Source organism: Dama dama, chromosome 20 (genome assembly GCF_033118175.1).
Source record: "Dama dama isolate Ldn47 chromosome 20, ASM3311817v1, whole genome shotgun sequence".
NCBI lineage: Eukaryota > Metazoa > Chordata > Mammalia > Artiodactyla > Cervidae > Dama > Dama dama.
Genome location: NC_083700.1, coordinates 53,846,663 through 53,860,965, shown reverse-complemented (window position 1 = coordinate 53,860,965; position 14,303 = coordinate 53,846,663). Strand labels below are relative to the sequence as shown.

Genomic DNA, 14,303 nt, shown 5'->3' with positions numbered 1-14,303 from the left:
CCCATATCAGATCTACTATATCACAAAGTCAGGGGAAGGGTAGGGGCCTGAGAATCTCCTTATATTTAATACATTTATTTTAATGCATAGCTAGATTAAGGACCAATGGTGAAAGTAACACACCTCCTTGGGAAGACAGCTGGATTTTGTTCCTGGATATATTATAGAAAAAGTGTTAAACCAGAGGTTAGATGATTTGGAATCTGTTAAAGAAACTCTTGCTACCATTCTAGAGAAGAAGTTACCTAATTTAGTTTAGCTTTAATTTTCTGATTTTTAAATGATTAGCAAAGAAGCCACTATTTGATCTTGAAGGAACAGTTATTCTTTTCTTTCATGAAGTCTCTTCAAGTGATAAAAATGTATTTGACTTACTCCTTTGTTGCAGTGCAGCTTGGAGAGTACAAAGAATTATCTACATACATACTGCATCTAATGTGCTTTGTCTCATGTGGTTTCCTATAAAGTTGCAATTTGAGTAAGGAAGTACTACTTAGCACTTGCCCAATTATGGAAGGAGGCATTCTCAATCCTGATGGGAGTGAAGGGGATTCAGTAGAGTAAAAGTCTCAAAACAACCAGAACAAGCAGGTTTATTAATGTAGATTCAGTGGCATTAGCTGCATCCCTGCTTTTCTCTTTATCATGTAATATTTTGAAACCCTGCGTGATCTTTTCACAATGCTCACATATGCAATCTAATTCATATGTTCCTTACAAATTCAAGAAACATAAGGCAGGTATATAGAATTTTGACTAGTATTTCTATTACATAAAGCAAGGGTCTGCAAACTATGGCTCATGGGTACCAGCTGTTTTTGAAAACAGTATTTTCTTGAAGCATAGCCATGCCATCCATTTCTGTATCATCGATGGCTGCTTTATGGCAGAGTTGAGCAGTTGAGTCAGAGACCACATAGCTCACAAAGTCATGAATATTTACTATCCCATCTTTTACAATAAAGTTAGCCAATTTATGGCTATGTAAAGTAAAACATTATTTTCTTGGTGAAATAATTTTAAAAATCAGAAAAGTAAAGTTCAGTGAAGTATAATTTATTTCCAGATTGGAAATAATTCTTCATCACTTTAAGAAACTTCAACCACATACTTAGGAGTTTTGACAATTGTGATAAAGTCCTAAGTAATACCATGAACACTATTTTACTGGTCAAAAGAAGTAAAAAACAACCCATATTCTCTTGGGGAAAAATAAGCAGGATTTCAAGTATGACTCTTAAGAATTGGGAAAATATAGCCTAAAGTTTAAGGTTATAAGCAATCTAATAATCAATTTAGCTCAGTTTTCTAACACATTGTCTGTCATCATTTTAAGTTCATCTTTGCAAGTTATAAATTGCTACAAACACACAATATATAGTTGTCATCCTGTTACTATGTTTAGTGTCACCTAAAGTTCTGAAGAGTCCCATTAAATTGTAACCTGAGTGAATTGAGCAAGAAGGAAAAGTTTCTTTCTCTAGCCCATTTATTTATGATTCAAGTTATAATCGTACTAAAGGCTTCTTCCATCTTCCTGTGAAAACTCTGTAGAGATTCTAGATCACTATGGAAGGTGATTTACTTTAGCTTGAAATTCACCACTAAGCATTGCCCATTCCCAGGCCCAGGAATCACATCACTGCTGACAGACTGTGCAGTCTGAAAACAATGGGACACCATACACTGTCTTCACTAAGAAACTAGAATGGTTGTCCCTGATATTGGAACCTCTTGTGTATTTGGTCAAAGTCATGACCAACTATGTCCCAAGACTTTGACCTAAGACTTTGCTCAGTACCCACTTGTCTAACTAGTGGTCATCTGGAAGAAGAAGCTCCTGATGGTATTAGTTTATGATGTCTCCTGTGCTGTCAGAGAGGTAAAATACATCTTGTTACACAGTTGACAATATTGTGAGGAAGATGCACATGATTTCAATTATAGTGCTGCATGTCCTTGCAAATTTTAGTGTAATAAAATTGCAAAACCAAATAAAATAAAATAAAAATGCAAAACCTAAATATTATCAAATATGGTGACACTTTTCTTAGTTTTAAACTTCTTGAGTAATGCCTTTGATAAGAGTTACCAGGAAAGCTCTATTCTTTAATTCTTTAGCTTAGGACACATGGGTGCCTTGGCTTTTCCATCTTCTTCTGGAGATTCTGTATTTCATTTTGAAGTCGTTTGTTCTCCTCTTGGAATCCTTCCTGTAGTAGTCGGGACTGTTCCTAAAAAAGTACAAATGGAGACTGAATAATGCATATCGTTAAGAAAATCTCTAACTTCTGTCTAGTTTCCACATGTCATAGATTTTAAAAAAATATTTAATGTCTTCTTGAAATTTTTCCATCATTAATTTTTATCATTCTTTCTCTTGGCCCTTCTAGCTCTGTGATTACTTTTCCTGAGTCTTCTTGAGTTAAGAAATATTTTGACTCATATCTCCTGATATGGTGATGAATCTCAATTATCCTTCTAATTTTTTCTCCCATTAATTGTATACAAGCTTTGTGGGCAATCTTAATGAAATGTTTGACTTCAAATCTATGCATTTTGATTTTTAAATACACACACATACACATATAATATAGAAATAAAAGAAGAATTTTCAAAATCTGAGGCAGTCTGAATCTTAGATCAGGAAATTTGATCTAAGCTTCCACAACTTGGTGGTGGTGGGAGCAAAATATAGGTGAGGGAATATCAGGGTACCAGATTTGACCATACTGAATTTCTCCACATAATTCCCAACTTAACACATACTAGAAGCAGGGAACAGAAAAAAAGTAGGAGTAACAGATGGATACAGTGGTATAAGAGTTAAGGAATCCTTCTACTTATGAAGGATCCCTTCGAGCTAAAATTCATCCCAGGTGTGACAGGAAAAAAAATCATAGATTCCTCTAAGTGGTGAATACACTTCAGGTATCTTTCTAAGCATTGTGACCTAATAAAATTATTTAGTCTTATCTGAACCTCTCTTTAATTTCCAAAGTAATAGGGACATAACAGTTCTTGCTTCGTACAGTACTAAGTAAGAGATATGGATAAGACCATTTTAAAAAAACAATGCCTGGCAGATAATAGCTATTACTGATTGACAATATAGTGAAAAAGGACTGGGTATGACATAGTTGCAAGTAAAATCTTTCAACAACGAGATATTATAGGGGCCAGTTCAGGCAGGCAAATAGGGATTGAAAAGTACAGGTGAGCAAGCAAGGTCTTTCTTCTGGGCTTCATATTCTCTTCATATTCTCACATTCTTCATATTCTCATGTGCCACGTTTGTGAACAGGGAGTATGGCGGGAAAACAGAAGAACAGGAGCCACATGGTGTTGCAGTTAAATACCTGCAGTTTGAGAGCAAGAGTTCTCTCTTGCTCTTCCAGTAACTGGGCCCTATCCCTCTCCATCTTCTCAGTCAGTTGTTTCACATGTTCCTGATAGCTCTTTTCTTTCTGTTCCATCATCTGCTGGTTCTTTATTTGCATTTCCTCCAGCATTTTTGCTGCAGCCTGTGCAGATTCAGCTTTCACACGTTCCACTGTCAGGAGGAAGAGGAAAAAGAAAAATGTATGTGGAGACCAAGTTGCTTCTTTCTTCCATCTACAGTTACCTATCACTGTTGCTACTGACTTCATATGCCTTACTCAGAAATGACTTTAGCAAGTAAGAGACATCTTTTCTCATGTTGCTATGGTTTGAGGCTCCTAGGTTCACCCAGCAGAGTTAGTTTGAACTTTTAAGAGCTTTCGGAGCTGTCTAGTCTCACCTTCAATCAACTTTTCCTTCTCTGAAAGTGTCTGGTCTGTCTGTAGAATTGCATCAGTCACAGACTCCTTGGACTTCAAGTATTCCTGAAGAATCTCCTCAGCCTGGGACCCGGACAAAATGCAGTTAGTAGTAGGAAATGGCTGTAAGCACTCACTCCTGTTTGCCCACCACCTTTCCCTCTAGGAACTGCTCCTCTTGGCCCTGGTGGGCCTGGTGATCAGATTCCCTGGCACTCGGATGAGCACACACTCCAGACTGGCCAAGCAAGGTGCCCTCCTGAGCAGAATCCTTTATAAGAGGTTGATATATATGTAAATAGCGATCCTCTGTTCTTTTGGACTGAGGGCTCTGATTTTGGAGCTGTGGGTGCTGTGGTCCCATATGGCGTGAGCTTGTTGGAGAAGGAAAGCATCATGGAGAAAGTGGATCTGAATAAAGGGGGTAGAGGGAGACTGAGAGGGAGGGAGATGTGGGGCTGGGGGGAGCCACAGGCAAAGAGATAAATGATGACATTATTTGAAATTTTGGATACATCTGGTAATACAGTTTATAACTCAGTTGTTAATTGAGTGCAGACTCTTGGATGAGCACATAGGTTATACCTGGTGTAACAGGCTCCTTGTAGTGCTTATTGAATGAGAGTATATCAACCTTGCTTACCTGTATGCCCTTCCTGGGCTCCTGAAGATACTTCTTCTTCAGCTCTTGCATCTTCTCAATGAAGAAGCGATAGCCCCCTGCTTTTGAATAAATCCCCTGTTTCACATCTTCTTCTAGAGGACTGAAAATATCCTTCAGTAAAGCAGAGCAACGATCTGATGATACTTTAAGATTCTGATTACAAAAGTCATCTCGCTTTTTGTCTAGCTGGGCCTTTAATGCAAAACAATAGGAAGTGTTAATAAACAGGAGTGAAAGATGTTAGCTTGATGTTGAAATTTCTGGAAAAACATCTCAAAAAAATAAAAGTAAAAAAGGTCTCTGACCCCTAGACAGACTTATAGGCACTCAACAGGACCATATCCTTCCTCCAGATTCTGACTTTCCACTAAAGCCCTTTCACCATGGGGTGACCTTCAGAGCAGTGATTACTAGCCATGTGGTACACCTTTGGAGATAAATTCTGGCTTTTCACATTGGATCAGTGACTGCATATGAAATTAATGTGGCTCAATATAAGTCTGCTTGTGATAACTAAAACTAACATTTTCTTTATTGCCAAAATATCCAATGAGTCTGATAACAATGAGCATGTAATTTGATTAGAAGCTCTGCTACTTGTATATGCATGTAATGAAACTATAGGGAAAAGAATATTTGTTTATTCGTGAAAGAAAAAAGTTTTAGTGCATAATAAGATATATCATAATAAAATTGGTTCTTATGATAACGCAGATTGGTTTTTACCACTTAAATATCTAATGAGAATTACTTTTCTCAAAATAAGCACCCATCTCATTTTCTTCTATTATTTTACTTTCTAAGAACCTAGTTTGTATAAACTTGAGAAAAAAATTACCGCTAAATCTTTTTGAAACAATTGGTCTATGTCTTTGAAGGAACTCTTCATGAAGACTTCAATGGCCTCTTTCTCAGTGGCCCTGTGCAGGTCCAGCAGTTCCTGCAGGGTTTCCGTGGGCAGCTGCAGCTTCTCGCCCATCTGCTGGTCATAATGGGCGATGGCCTTTTTCACTGCGGCAGAGTTCTCAATCTCAGCCAAGGCCAGGACTGCATTCTCCATGCAGGGCAGACCTCCACTGTTGATGGCATCGACATAGGTCTGCACCAGGGTCTCTAGACCTACAATAGAGAACAAATGATGATGTTTATTTTAGATGGGATGAGGAAACTTTCTATTCTGTGTAATTCTAATGTCTATTACCAACCATTTGTCTTACAGCATCAATGCCTCAGCAGCATCTGAAAACCTGCTAAAAATGCAGACTCTCAGACTCTATCCCAGTTGGACTGACTTAGACCCTCCTTTTTGGCAAGATCCTCAAGTGGCATAAATATATCAAAGGTTGAGAACCTCTGTTCTAGATAGCGAAGTCCTGCATGCATTCAGCACATTCACTTTAGCAGCAGGCACTGTTAGGCCAGAAGCCATATCTCTCTCATTTATGTCTGTATCATCAGCCCTGGTAAACATTTGATTAATATTTATGGAGCAAGTAAAAATGAGTCCTCCATTGTGTTTATTCTAGCAGAAAATTGTTCCAGGAGAACCTTCTGTGATGATTTAAGTGTTCTGTGTGTGCTGTCCAGGGTGGGAGCCACTAGCCTCAGGTGTGTGAGCCCTTGAGATATAGCTGTGTGATCAGAATGTTAAATTTCTATATTTTTTATTTGCTACATTTAATTTAGATAGGCACACTTGTCTAGTGAAAACCATGTTGGATAGGGCAGGTCCAGTTTACTAGGACAATTTTCAGCTTTTAGAGCTTTTATTCTTTGCCTTTTGTGTCTTTTCTCAACTATGAAGTCTGACTAATAAAACCTATCAGAAGTGTTGGTGCCACCTAGAATTTAACACGATAATAGCAGTAGATGTGCAGTTTTTAAAGTTGAAGCTACATGGATGTTATCACACCATCCTTTAGTCTTAACAGTGAGAGTGAAGACTGGGAATAGGACTCACGAGGTCCATCCACCTTGATGCCTCCTGAGAGAGTTTTAGTTTTGGAATTGCTAAAGATGTAGGAACAGAAGACCGCAGCTTGTTGCACAAATTCGGAGTCCAGCTCATCGTCACACAGTTCCTCAAGCTGGTTCAATTTCTTCCTGTGAGTGGGCCGATCAAAGATGAAGCATTTCTTCTTTGGGAAGAACTTTCGGATACAGAGTCGAGGCAGATTAAAAGTTTTATCTTTTGGGCTGGTACCTGGAGGAAGAAAAAAGGAGTTTGCCTAATGTAGGGTCTTGCAAACACTTCCTGTAAAGGGTCAAACAATAAATATTTTAGACTTTGCAAGCCAGATGATCTCTTTTCTGAGTACTCAAGTCTCCTGTTGTAGCCTAAAAGTAGTCATAAAGAAACTATAAATGAATGGGTATGACATTATTCCAGTAAAATCTTATTTAGAAAACCAACTGGCAGGCTAGATTAGACAATATTTGCCTGTAGCAATCCATTACCACCCCTGAACTGTGCATGGTTCATGCTTGCATTTCTTTTCTTCAAATAAATGACCATTCTACTCCTATTCTTTGGCTAATTACAGCATCACAAGCCCTAAGCATGGAGATACCAATCTAATCACAGCATAGGGAAGGTGAAAGGAAAAGAAGTTTATTCTTAGAACAGGGAGAAAAGTAATCTAAAACCAAATCTATTAATTCATATAGTAAACAAGCATTACTTCTTAGTAATCACCCCTTGAGAAGAAATAGAAACTATAAACAGAAGACAACTGTTGATAGAAAACTAAGGAACAATAGTTTTTAGTGTTTTTTCATCTGTTTACCAATTCTAAGTCCCCTTTACCTTTCTTAAGCTTGAGTGAATTCTCCAGGTACTCATCTGCTGTGATGGACTGTCCATCTGCTTCCAAGTCGAGGGAGAAATCCCTCAGTGTCCATACGAAGTCTGGAAAGAAGCTCACAAAGTCAGCTGAATCCTCAACCCCATCCACATCAGGTGAGGATCTTGCCCTGATTTTATCTGTCAGTTCTGTCACATAGCTGAGTAGCAAAATAAGGAAAACTGGCATGAATGAAGAGTACCCCCCCAATCCTATATTAGTTCCACATACAAAACCTTTGTTTCTCCTTTGTTCTTAACCCAAGTATCCCAAGTATCAATTCTTCAGTAGGTTATAGGATTTTCCCCTTGCCATTGAATTCTTCTTTATATTTCTTGTGTTTGTTTCACCAGGATTCATAGTCAGCTATTTTTTAAATGTTGGTCTCCCCTCTGACTTTGATGTGGTTTGGATCCCAAAAGGATACTGCAGTTGGTCCATGGCCTGCTGGTTGATAGTTCCCATACTATTGTACACAAAAGTGCTGCTCAGGAGTATTGCTAGGGCAAAGATCCAGGAGTCATTCTGGTTGTCACCCTGAAAATCAGAACATATTTTACCAGGATTGTGTTTCATTCTTATGGCACTTTCCTGATCAGCAGTAGTAAAAGGATGCTCATTTAACTAGAGTTTTGTTATTTTTTTTTTAAGACAAATGACCTCTAAGAGCAGCTAAATCCCAGCAAAAATGACTGTTAATAGGACTTGAAATTTGAATAGTTTTGTAATTAGTGTTTTTGGTTTACCCTGATTCTCACTGGACTCTTATGATCATTGGCAGGTAGTTGTAAAACAAATAGTCATTGCAGGTGGACATTCTAAGGGCTTAAATATAATTCAAATTTAATTTTTTCTCTTTATTTTTACAGAACAATTGTCTTAATATGGGGGCAATAATACTTGTATTTATCTCATCAAACAATTGTTGTTCACCTAACACTTTGCACTTCTTATCTTTTAAATATTCCATACAATATCAGAGGCAAGTGTGTATCTATTACACTATTTTATAGATTAGAATAACTTGCTAAAGTCATTGAGGTACTGATAGACTTTAAATCCATGAGTATGGCACTTCAGAAGCTAAATCCTAAAGTTCTTTGCAGGATAAAATTCATCACTTTGAGTTTATCTGTACTCCCTTTTTGCATCTGTGTTAACTTGCTTAGCTTATAGCTTTTTATTAATTAGGATACTGTCTACTGACCACTATGCTCTTCTAGGATTCTGCCTTATGAATATTTTCCTAACCCCTGGTTCCTAGCTTGGTTTCATAGCATATAGACAGAAATGACAAACGTGGTTAAACAAAGGTCTTATTTAAAGGAAAATGAAAAGTGTAGAGGACATTCAGACACGAGGGCTTAGTCCAGATTGGAACCTCATTCCTTACCTTCTCCACATCCCCCAGGCCCTCCGTATCAAGCAGAACTAGAGTGCGGTTCGGCCTCTTGGGATGAGGCACACACCACATCCAGATGCCCTTCGTGTGTGACTGCACGGTGGAGCCCAGAGAGAAGCCTGCAGGGGGCATGGGGAAAGAGAGAGTGGGGTCCTGACATCAGGTGGCTCTGGGAGCGGGGATGACGGTTAACAAGATCAAGTTTAGGAGAACTGAAACCACCACAAGTATTCATCTTACAATCAGAGAAACAGGGCAATTAGAATATTGAATACATGAAAAGATTAAATACCTTTCATGATAAAAGCAATCAACAAGCTAGAAATAAAAGAAAATGATCTTAACATAGTAAATAACAATAACAACAACAAATAACAATTTAAAAAAGATACAGCCAACATTATACTGAATGGTGAAAGACAGAAATCATCTCTTCCACAAAAATTAACCAAAATGAACCAAAGATCTACAAGAAAATGAAAGTGAAAGTGAAGTCACTCAGTAGTGTCCGACTCTTTGCAACCCCATGAACTGTAGCCCACCAGGCTTCTCCGCCCATGGGACTTTCCAGGCAAGAGTACTGGAGTGGGTTGCCATTGCCTTCTCCAGGGGATCTTCCTGACCCAGGGATCGAACCCAGGTCTCCCACATTACAGGCAGACGCTTTACCCTCTGAGCCACTAGGGAAGCCCTTAAAGACCTACATGTTAGAGCTGAAACACACAAGAGAACTTCACGATTTTGGATTTGCCAATGATTTCTTGGATATGATACCCAAAACATAAATAGCAAAATAAAAATACGTAAGTTGAACTTGATCAAAATTAAAACTTTTGTGTCTCAAAGGACACTCTTTACAGATTTAGGTACGTAACTCAGAATGGGAGAAAATATTTGCTTGTTATGAATCTGATAAGGGATTGATATCCAGAATATATAAAGAAGTCCTACAATGCAACACAAATAAGCAAATTAAAGATCATCCCACATAAAAGAATGAGCAGAGAACTTGAATATGTTTCTCCAAAGAAATTATTCAAGTGATCAATAAACATATGAAAACATGCTCAACATTCCTAGTCATTAGAGATGTACAAAGCAAAACCACAGTGTCTTGTAACAACCAATATTGGAAAGTAATCTGAAACATGTATACATATAACTGAGTCACTTTACTATACACCTGAAATTAACAAAATATTGTAAATCAACTGTACTTCAAAAAAAGCACTAGTGTAGATCTTAGTGAATCCTAAAAGTTAACAATATTTATAAGAAAGTTGGACAATTTAACACTGAATGAATTTGATAATATTAAATAATTTTTGTTTAAAAAACCCACGATGAAATACTATTTTATGCCCTTTAGGATGGCCAGTATGAAAAATCCAGAAAATAACAAGTATTGATGAGAACATGGAGAAATTAGAACCATTGTGTGTTTCTGGTGAGAATGTAAAATGGTATAGTTTTACATTTCCATCAGAATGTAAGCACCAGAATGGGACTTTCCTTGTAGCTCAGCTGGCAATCTGAGCTGCAATGCTGGAAATCTGCCTGAGCCTGCAATGCTGGAAATCTGCCTGGAATCTGCCTGCAATGCTGGAAACCTGGGTTTGATTCTTGGGTTGGAAAGATTTGCTGAGAAGGGAACGGCTACCCACTCCAATATTCTTGCCTGGAGAATTCTGTGGACAGAGGAGCCTGGCAGGCTACAGTCCATGGGGTCCCAAAGAGTTGGACATGACTAAATGACTTCCACTTTCACTTTTCTGTGGAAAACAGTACGGCCGTTTCTTTTAAAAATGAGCACAGAATTGTCATATGATCCAATAGTCCCACTTCTGGGTGTATACCCAAAGGAAGTGAAAGCAAGGACATGAATAGATGTTTGTGTACCCATGTTCTCAGTAACATCATTCATAGTAGCCAAAACAAGGGAACAGTCCAAATGTCCATCAGCTAGATGACTGGATAAACAAATTAGTATCACATACAATTATTCAGCCTTTAAAAGGAAGTGAATTTGACACATGCTACAACATTGTTGAACCTCGAAGACATTATCCTCAGTGAAATAAGCCAATCGTTAAAGGACACTCATGTCTAATTCCTCTTGTATGAGACCAATCAGATTTATATCCAATACAGAAGGGTGGTTGTCAAGGTGGTTGGGGCATTATTGTTTATTGGGGTACAGAGTTCCTGTTGGAGGAAGTTTTTTTTTTTGGGAGGAAGTTTATGGAGATGGATGTTGGTGATGTTTACACAACAGTGTGAATTAACTTAATACCACAGAATTTTTAAAAAGTTAACAGTGATAAATTTTGTGGTAAGTTTTATGTTATGTATATCTTACAACAATAGAAGAAAAGAAAAAGAATAGCCAATACAAATTTAAACACATTTTTAAATCTTAAAGATCAGTGGAAATGTTCTTACTATACAAATATCTTTGTAAGAGTCTTATAGTTTATTGTTATATACATTACCTATTTTTTATTACCACATTAGTCTTTCTAGGAAAGGAACAATGTATGCTTTTAAAAAAGAAACTAAGGCAAAGTGCAAAGAGTGGTGAGCTGATTCTTTCAGGTCATAGTGACAATATGGACATAACTGTGGACTGAAAGTTAGCTTTCAATATTCCTCCCAGGTCTCTCCCTTCCTCTCCTCACATCACTGTGCTGCGTGCTGGGGGTGTGGATGGACAGAAGGGACTTGGCTCGGCTCTGCTGGTGCCACTCACCCGTTTTCTTCCCGGCCAGCTTGTTCATCAGGTAGGACTTGCCCGTGCGGTAGAGACCCACGATAGCCACCACCACAACAGGCTGCCTGATGGCAGACAGGATCTTCAGGGCTTTCGGATTAACCAGCAGTCGCCCATTAGTGTTCTCAATGAGGCACTCTGGGCCTGGCATGTGGATCTCTGAGGCCATGTCGCCTTGTCTGCAAGGGAAGAGATGGGATGGATTAGAATTTCCAGTTTAAACAGATCAAGAGCTTTCATCAGGTTATTTTGCATTCAGAAGGAGGAATCATAGAATCCCTCAACATGGCCAAAATTTGTATGTCAGCAGTGAGAGGGATGAGGGAAAGATCTGCCTCCTTTTAGAAAGTTACAGAAGTACAATCAGAGTAGTTCGTTAAAAATATTGATATGACAGTGACTTATCAGCCAGCATTCAGCTTCCCTCATGCACAAAATCTTCCATTTAGTTTACATGGAAATCTTTCCTTTTGGATCCTCAATTAAAAATTTATACTAGACATTAAATGTAAAGCAGAATAGGATTCAGAGAGATTTGTTGTACTTACTATGTATGAGAGAGTTGGTATTTATTTATTCACTAATTCTTACTATGAATAAAGAATTTCATGAATAAATGTTAATTGCTTGATATATATATCTCTGAACAATTTCTAATGATTTGAAATGCATGTTTTTCTCATTAGTTATCCTTAATTCTACTGGAATAAGTATCCACAGAACTTCTCACACTGCTATTCTAGAAGTGGAACTTACTTTAGCAAATTTTATAAAAAATTTGTGAAACATGTGGCTTGTGAAACACGTGGCTCAAGACTCTTCCAAAACCTTGGTATGGCCTTGTGGAAGCAAGGGATCTGAAAGTTAAAATTCACTACCTTCAGAATAAATAGCCTACAACAATGTGGGTGTAAACCTTACAACTGCAAATACTGCATGTTGCTGAAAATTGTTTGTATATATGTATGTGTGTATGTTTGTAAGGGAAAAAGGACAATGAAATAAAGATTAAAAGATAAGGAAGCATATCAGGACAGTTAGAGAAGAAAGTTGTTGAAAGAAAATAGCTATATTTCCAGCCATACAGTTCTAAGTTTTCTGTTTTGTTCTTTTCCCCCATGTTACGGAAGAGGGGTGGAAGTAAGGAGAGAGGGATGGGGAGGCAAAAAGGGAGGGGAAGCTGAAAAGGAGAGAGAGAGCTGTCAGAGGGTAAGTGATAAATTGAGCTAGTGCCAAGTCAAGGAAGTCAGAGGAAGAATTTCTAGAAGGCAAGATCACAACTCCTTGAGAGCCCAGAGAGGGCAGAGTAAACAATGATGGTGCCTTTAGCACTGCACCATGGTAGTCTTTAAAGAAGAAGCTTTTTAGTAAAGTAGTGAGGTTGAATTCCGCTCCTAAGGCATAAGACATCCTCGAGTTGGCACCAAGAAATTGAATGTAGTGAAACCTGTGGTATTTCTAAAGTAAGAAGTCCACTTTGAAACAAATTTCACAAGTAGGGCTGAAGAGTATGCTGTCTTCATGAATCTGTATCTTTCACTCTGATTTTCAGCTTTTTCTCTGTCTTCAGAGTATCAGGTGGCTATTACCACTACATCTCATTTAGTATTATTTCCTTCTCATGAAAATAACATATTTGTCACCCTGTCAGTTTCTTAGCTGCAGTCAAATCAGTATTGAACAAATATAATAAAGACATTGGTAATATAACTGTACCCCAGTCAACACAGACAACATCAGCAAAGAGAAGGGCAATACTAATTCATTTCAAGCTGTTAGCTTAGCCCAGTAATTCCACACAAGCACAGTCATGACCCAGGACATGCTGCCACCTGATAACACCAGGATGTCCTCCGACCTTGTGTCTCATGGCAGGATGAGCTACAGCCTGTCTTGGTGCTGATGATTTTTTTAAATTTTTATTTTATTTTTAATTGGAGGAAAATTACTCTAGAATATTGTGATGGTTTCTGCCATACATAAGCATGAATCAGCCATAAGTATACATATCCCTCCCTGCCAAGTTATCCTCCTACCTAGCTCCCCATCCCAACCCTCTAGAGCCTCACAGAGCACCAACTTTGTGTTCCCTGCAGCATACAATGCTGATCATTTTTTAGAAAACTAATGAACCCTTGCAGACCCCTTCCCACCCCTGCACTAATCTTATCATGGTCTCCTTCTCCCAGAGCAGGGCTCCTTTAGCACTGGAGAGAAAGATGCTCTGAGGAAAAAATAGAGTTCTTACCTGTTTTCTTCTCAGCTTAGTTGGCGTGGTTCTGCAACTTCTCTGTCTCTCACTAGATTTTAGACTTCTGTTTCACCCACTCGTATCCTAGGTCTTGCTTGCTTTGCTTTAGCTACCAGACAGAAGTCAAGCCACCTCTTAACAGCTTTAGAGTAATATGAAACTGAAAGCACTGAGAGCAAAGCAGTGAGTCAATAACCGTAAGAGGAATTTTTGGAAGCTGTCCTAGTAGGAGGGAAGATGAGTTTGACACAGTTTCTCAACTAGCACCTTCACATTAATTTCTTTGAAAGACATCTTAGAGATCATTTACTATTTGGAAAAGTGTCTATTAGATACTTAAGTATAATGGAATGTGTCTCAGAATTGGGGATCAGTTTAGGAAACCTGGAAGAGGAAGCATATCAATTTTTAGGTTTAATTTCCTTAAATAATGGACACACAGTGGACCTGGCTCCTCATTTATGCATGCCATAAGTGAGGAAAAAGACACATCTTATACATTTATGAATACACAGCCCCTGGAACTTAATACCAACTGCCCAGGCAGAAAGGAGTTCCATGTGTTGCACACAG

General features: G+C 38.3%; 1 protein-coding gene across 1 annotated transcript; it reads right to left on the bottom strand.

The window, feature by feature from the left end:
• Positions 1 to 567: 567 nt before the first annotated feature.
• LOC133041082 (guanylate-binding protein 1-like) lies at positions 568 to 13,879 on the bottom strand. Its single transcript, XM_061121460.1, has 11 exons — positions 13,728 to 13,879; positions 11,459 to 11,658; positions 8,701 to 8,828; positions 7,735 to 7,844; positions 7,271 to 7,467; positions 6,425 to 6,667; positions 5,303 to 5,583; positions 4,444 to 4,656; positions 3,782 to 3,884; positions 3,360 to 3,553; positions 568 to 2,234 (listed from the first exon to the last, which is right to left on the bottom strand). The coding sequence occupies exons 2-11, from the start codon at positions 11,646 to 11,648 to the stop codon at positions 2,118 to 2,120; spliced, it is 1,776 nt and encodes a 591-aa protein (XP_060977443.1). The 5' UTR covers positions 11,649 to 11,658; positions 13,728 to 13,879; the 3' UTR covers positions 568 to 2,117.
• Positions 13,880 to 14,303: the final 424 nt, after the last annotated feature.

What these genes read in the sequence shown, in the direction of transcription:
- LOC133041082 (XM_061121460.1), bottom strand. Translation starts at nt 11,648, where the DNA reads ATGGCCTCAGAGATCCACATGCCAGGCCCAGAGTGCCTCATTGAGAAC. An exon ending in GCCTGGGGGATGTGGAGAAG is followed by an intron (nt 7,845 to 8,700) that starts GTAAGGAATGAG and finishes TCTGATTTTCAG; the next exon opens with GGTGACAACCAGAATGACTC. An exon ending in AGCCCAGGAAGGGCATACAG is followed by an intron (nt 3,885 to 4,443) that starts GTAAGCAAGGTT and finishes TCCGGGTCCCAG; the next exon opens with GCTGAGGAGATTCTTCAGGA.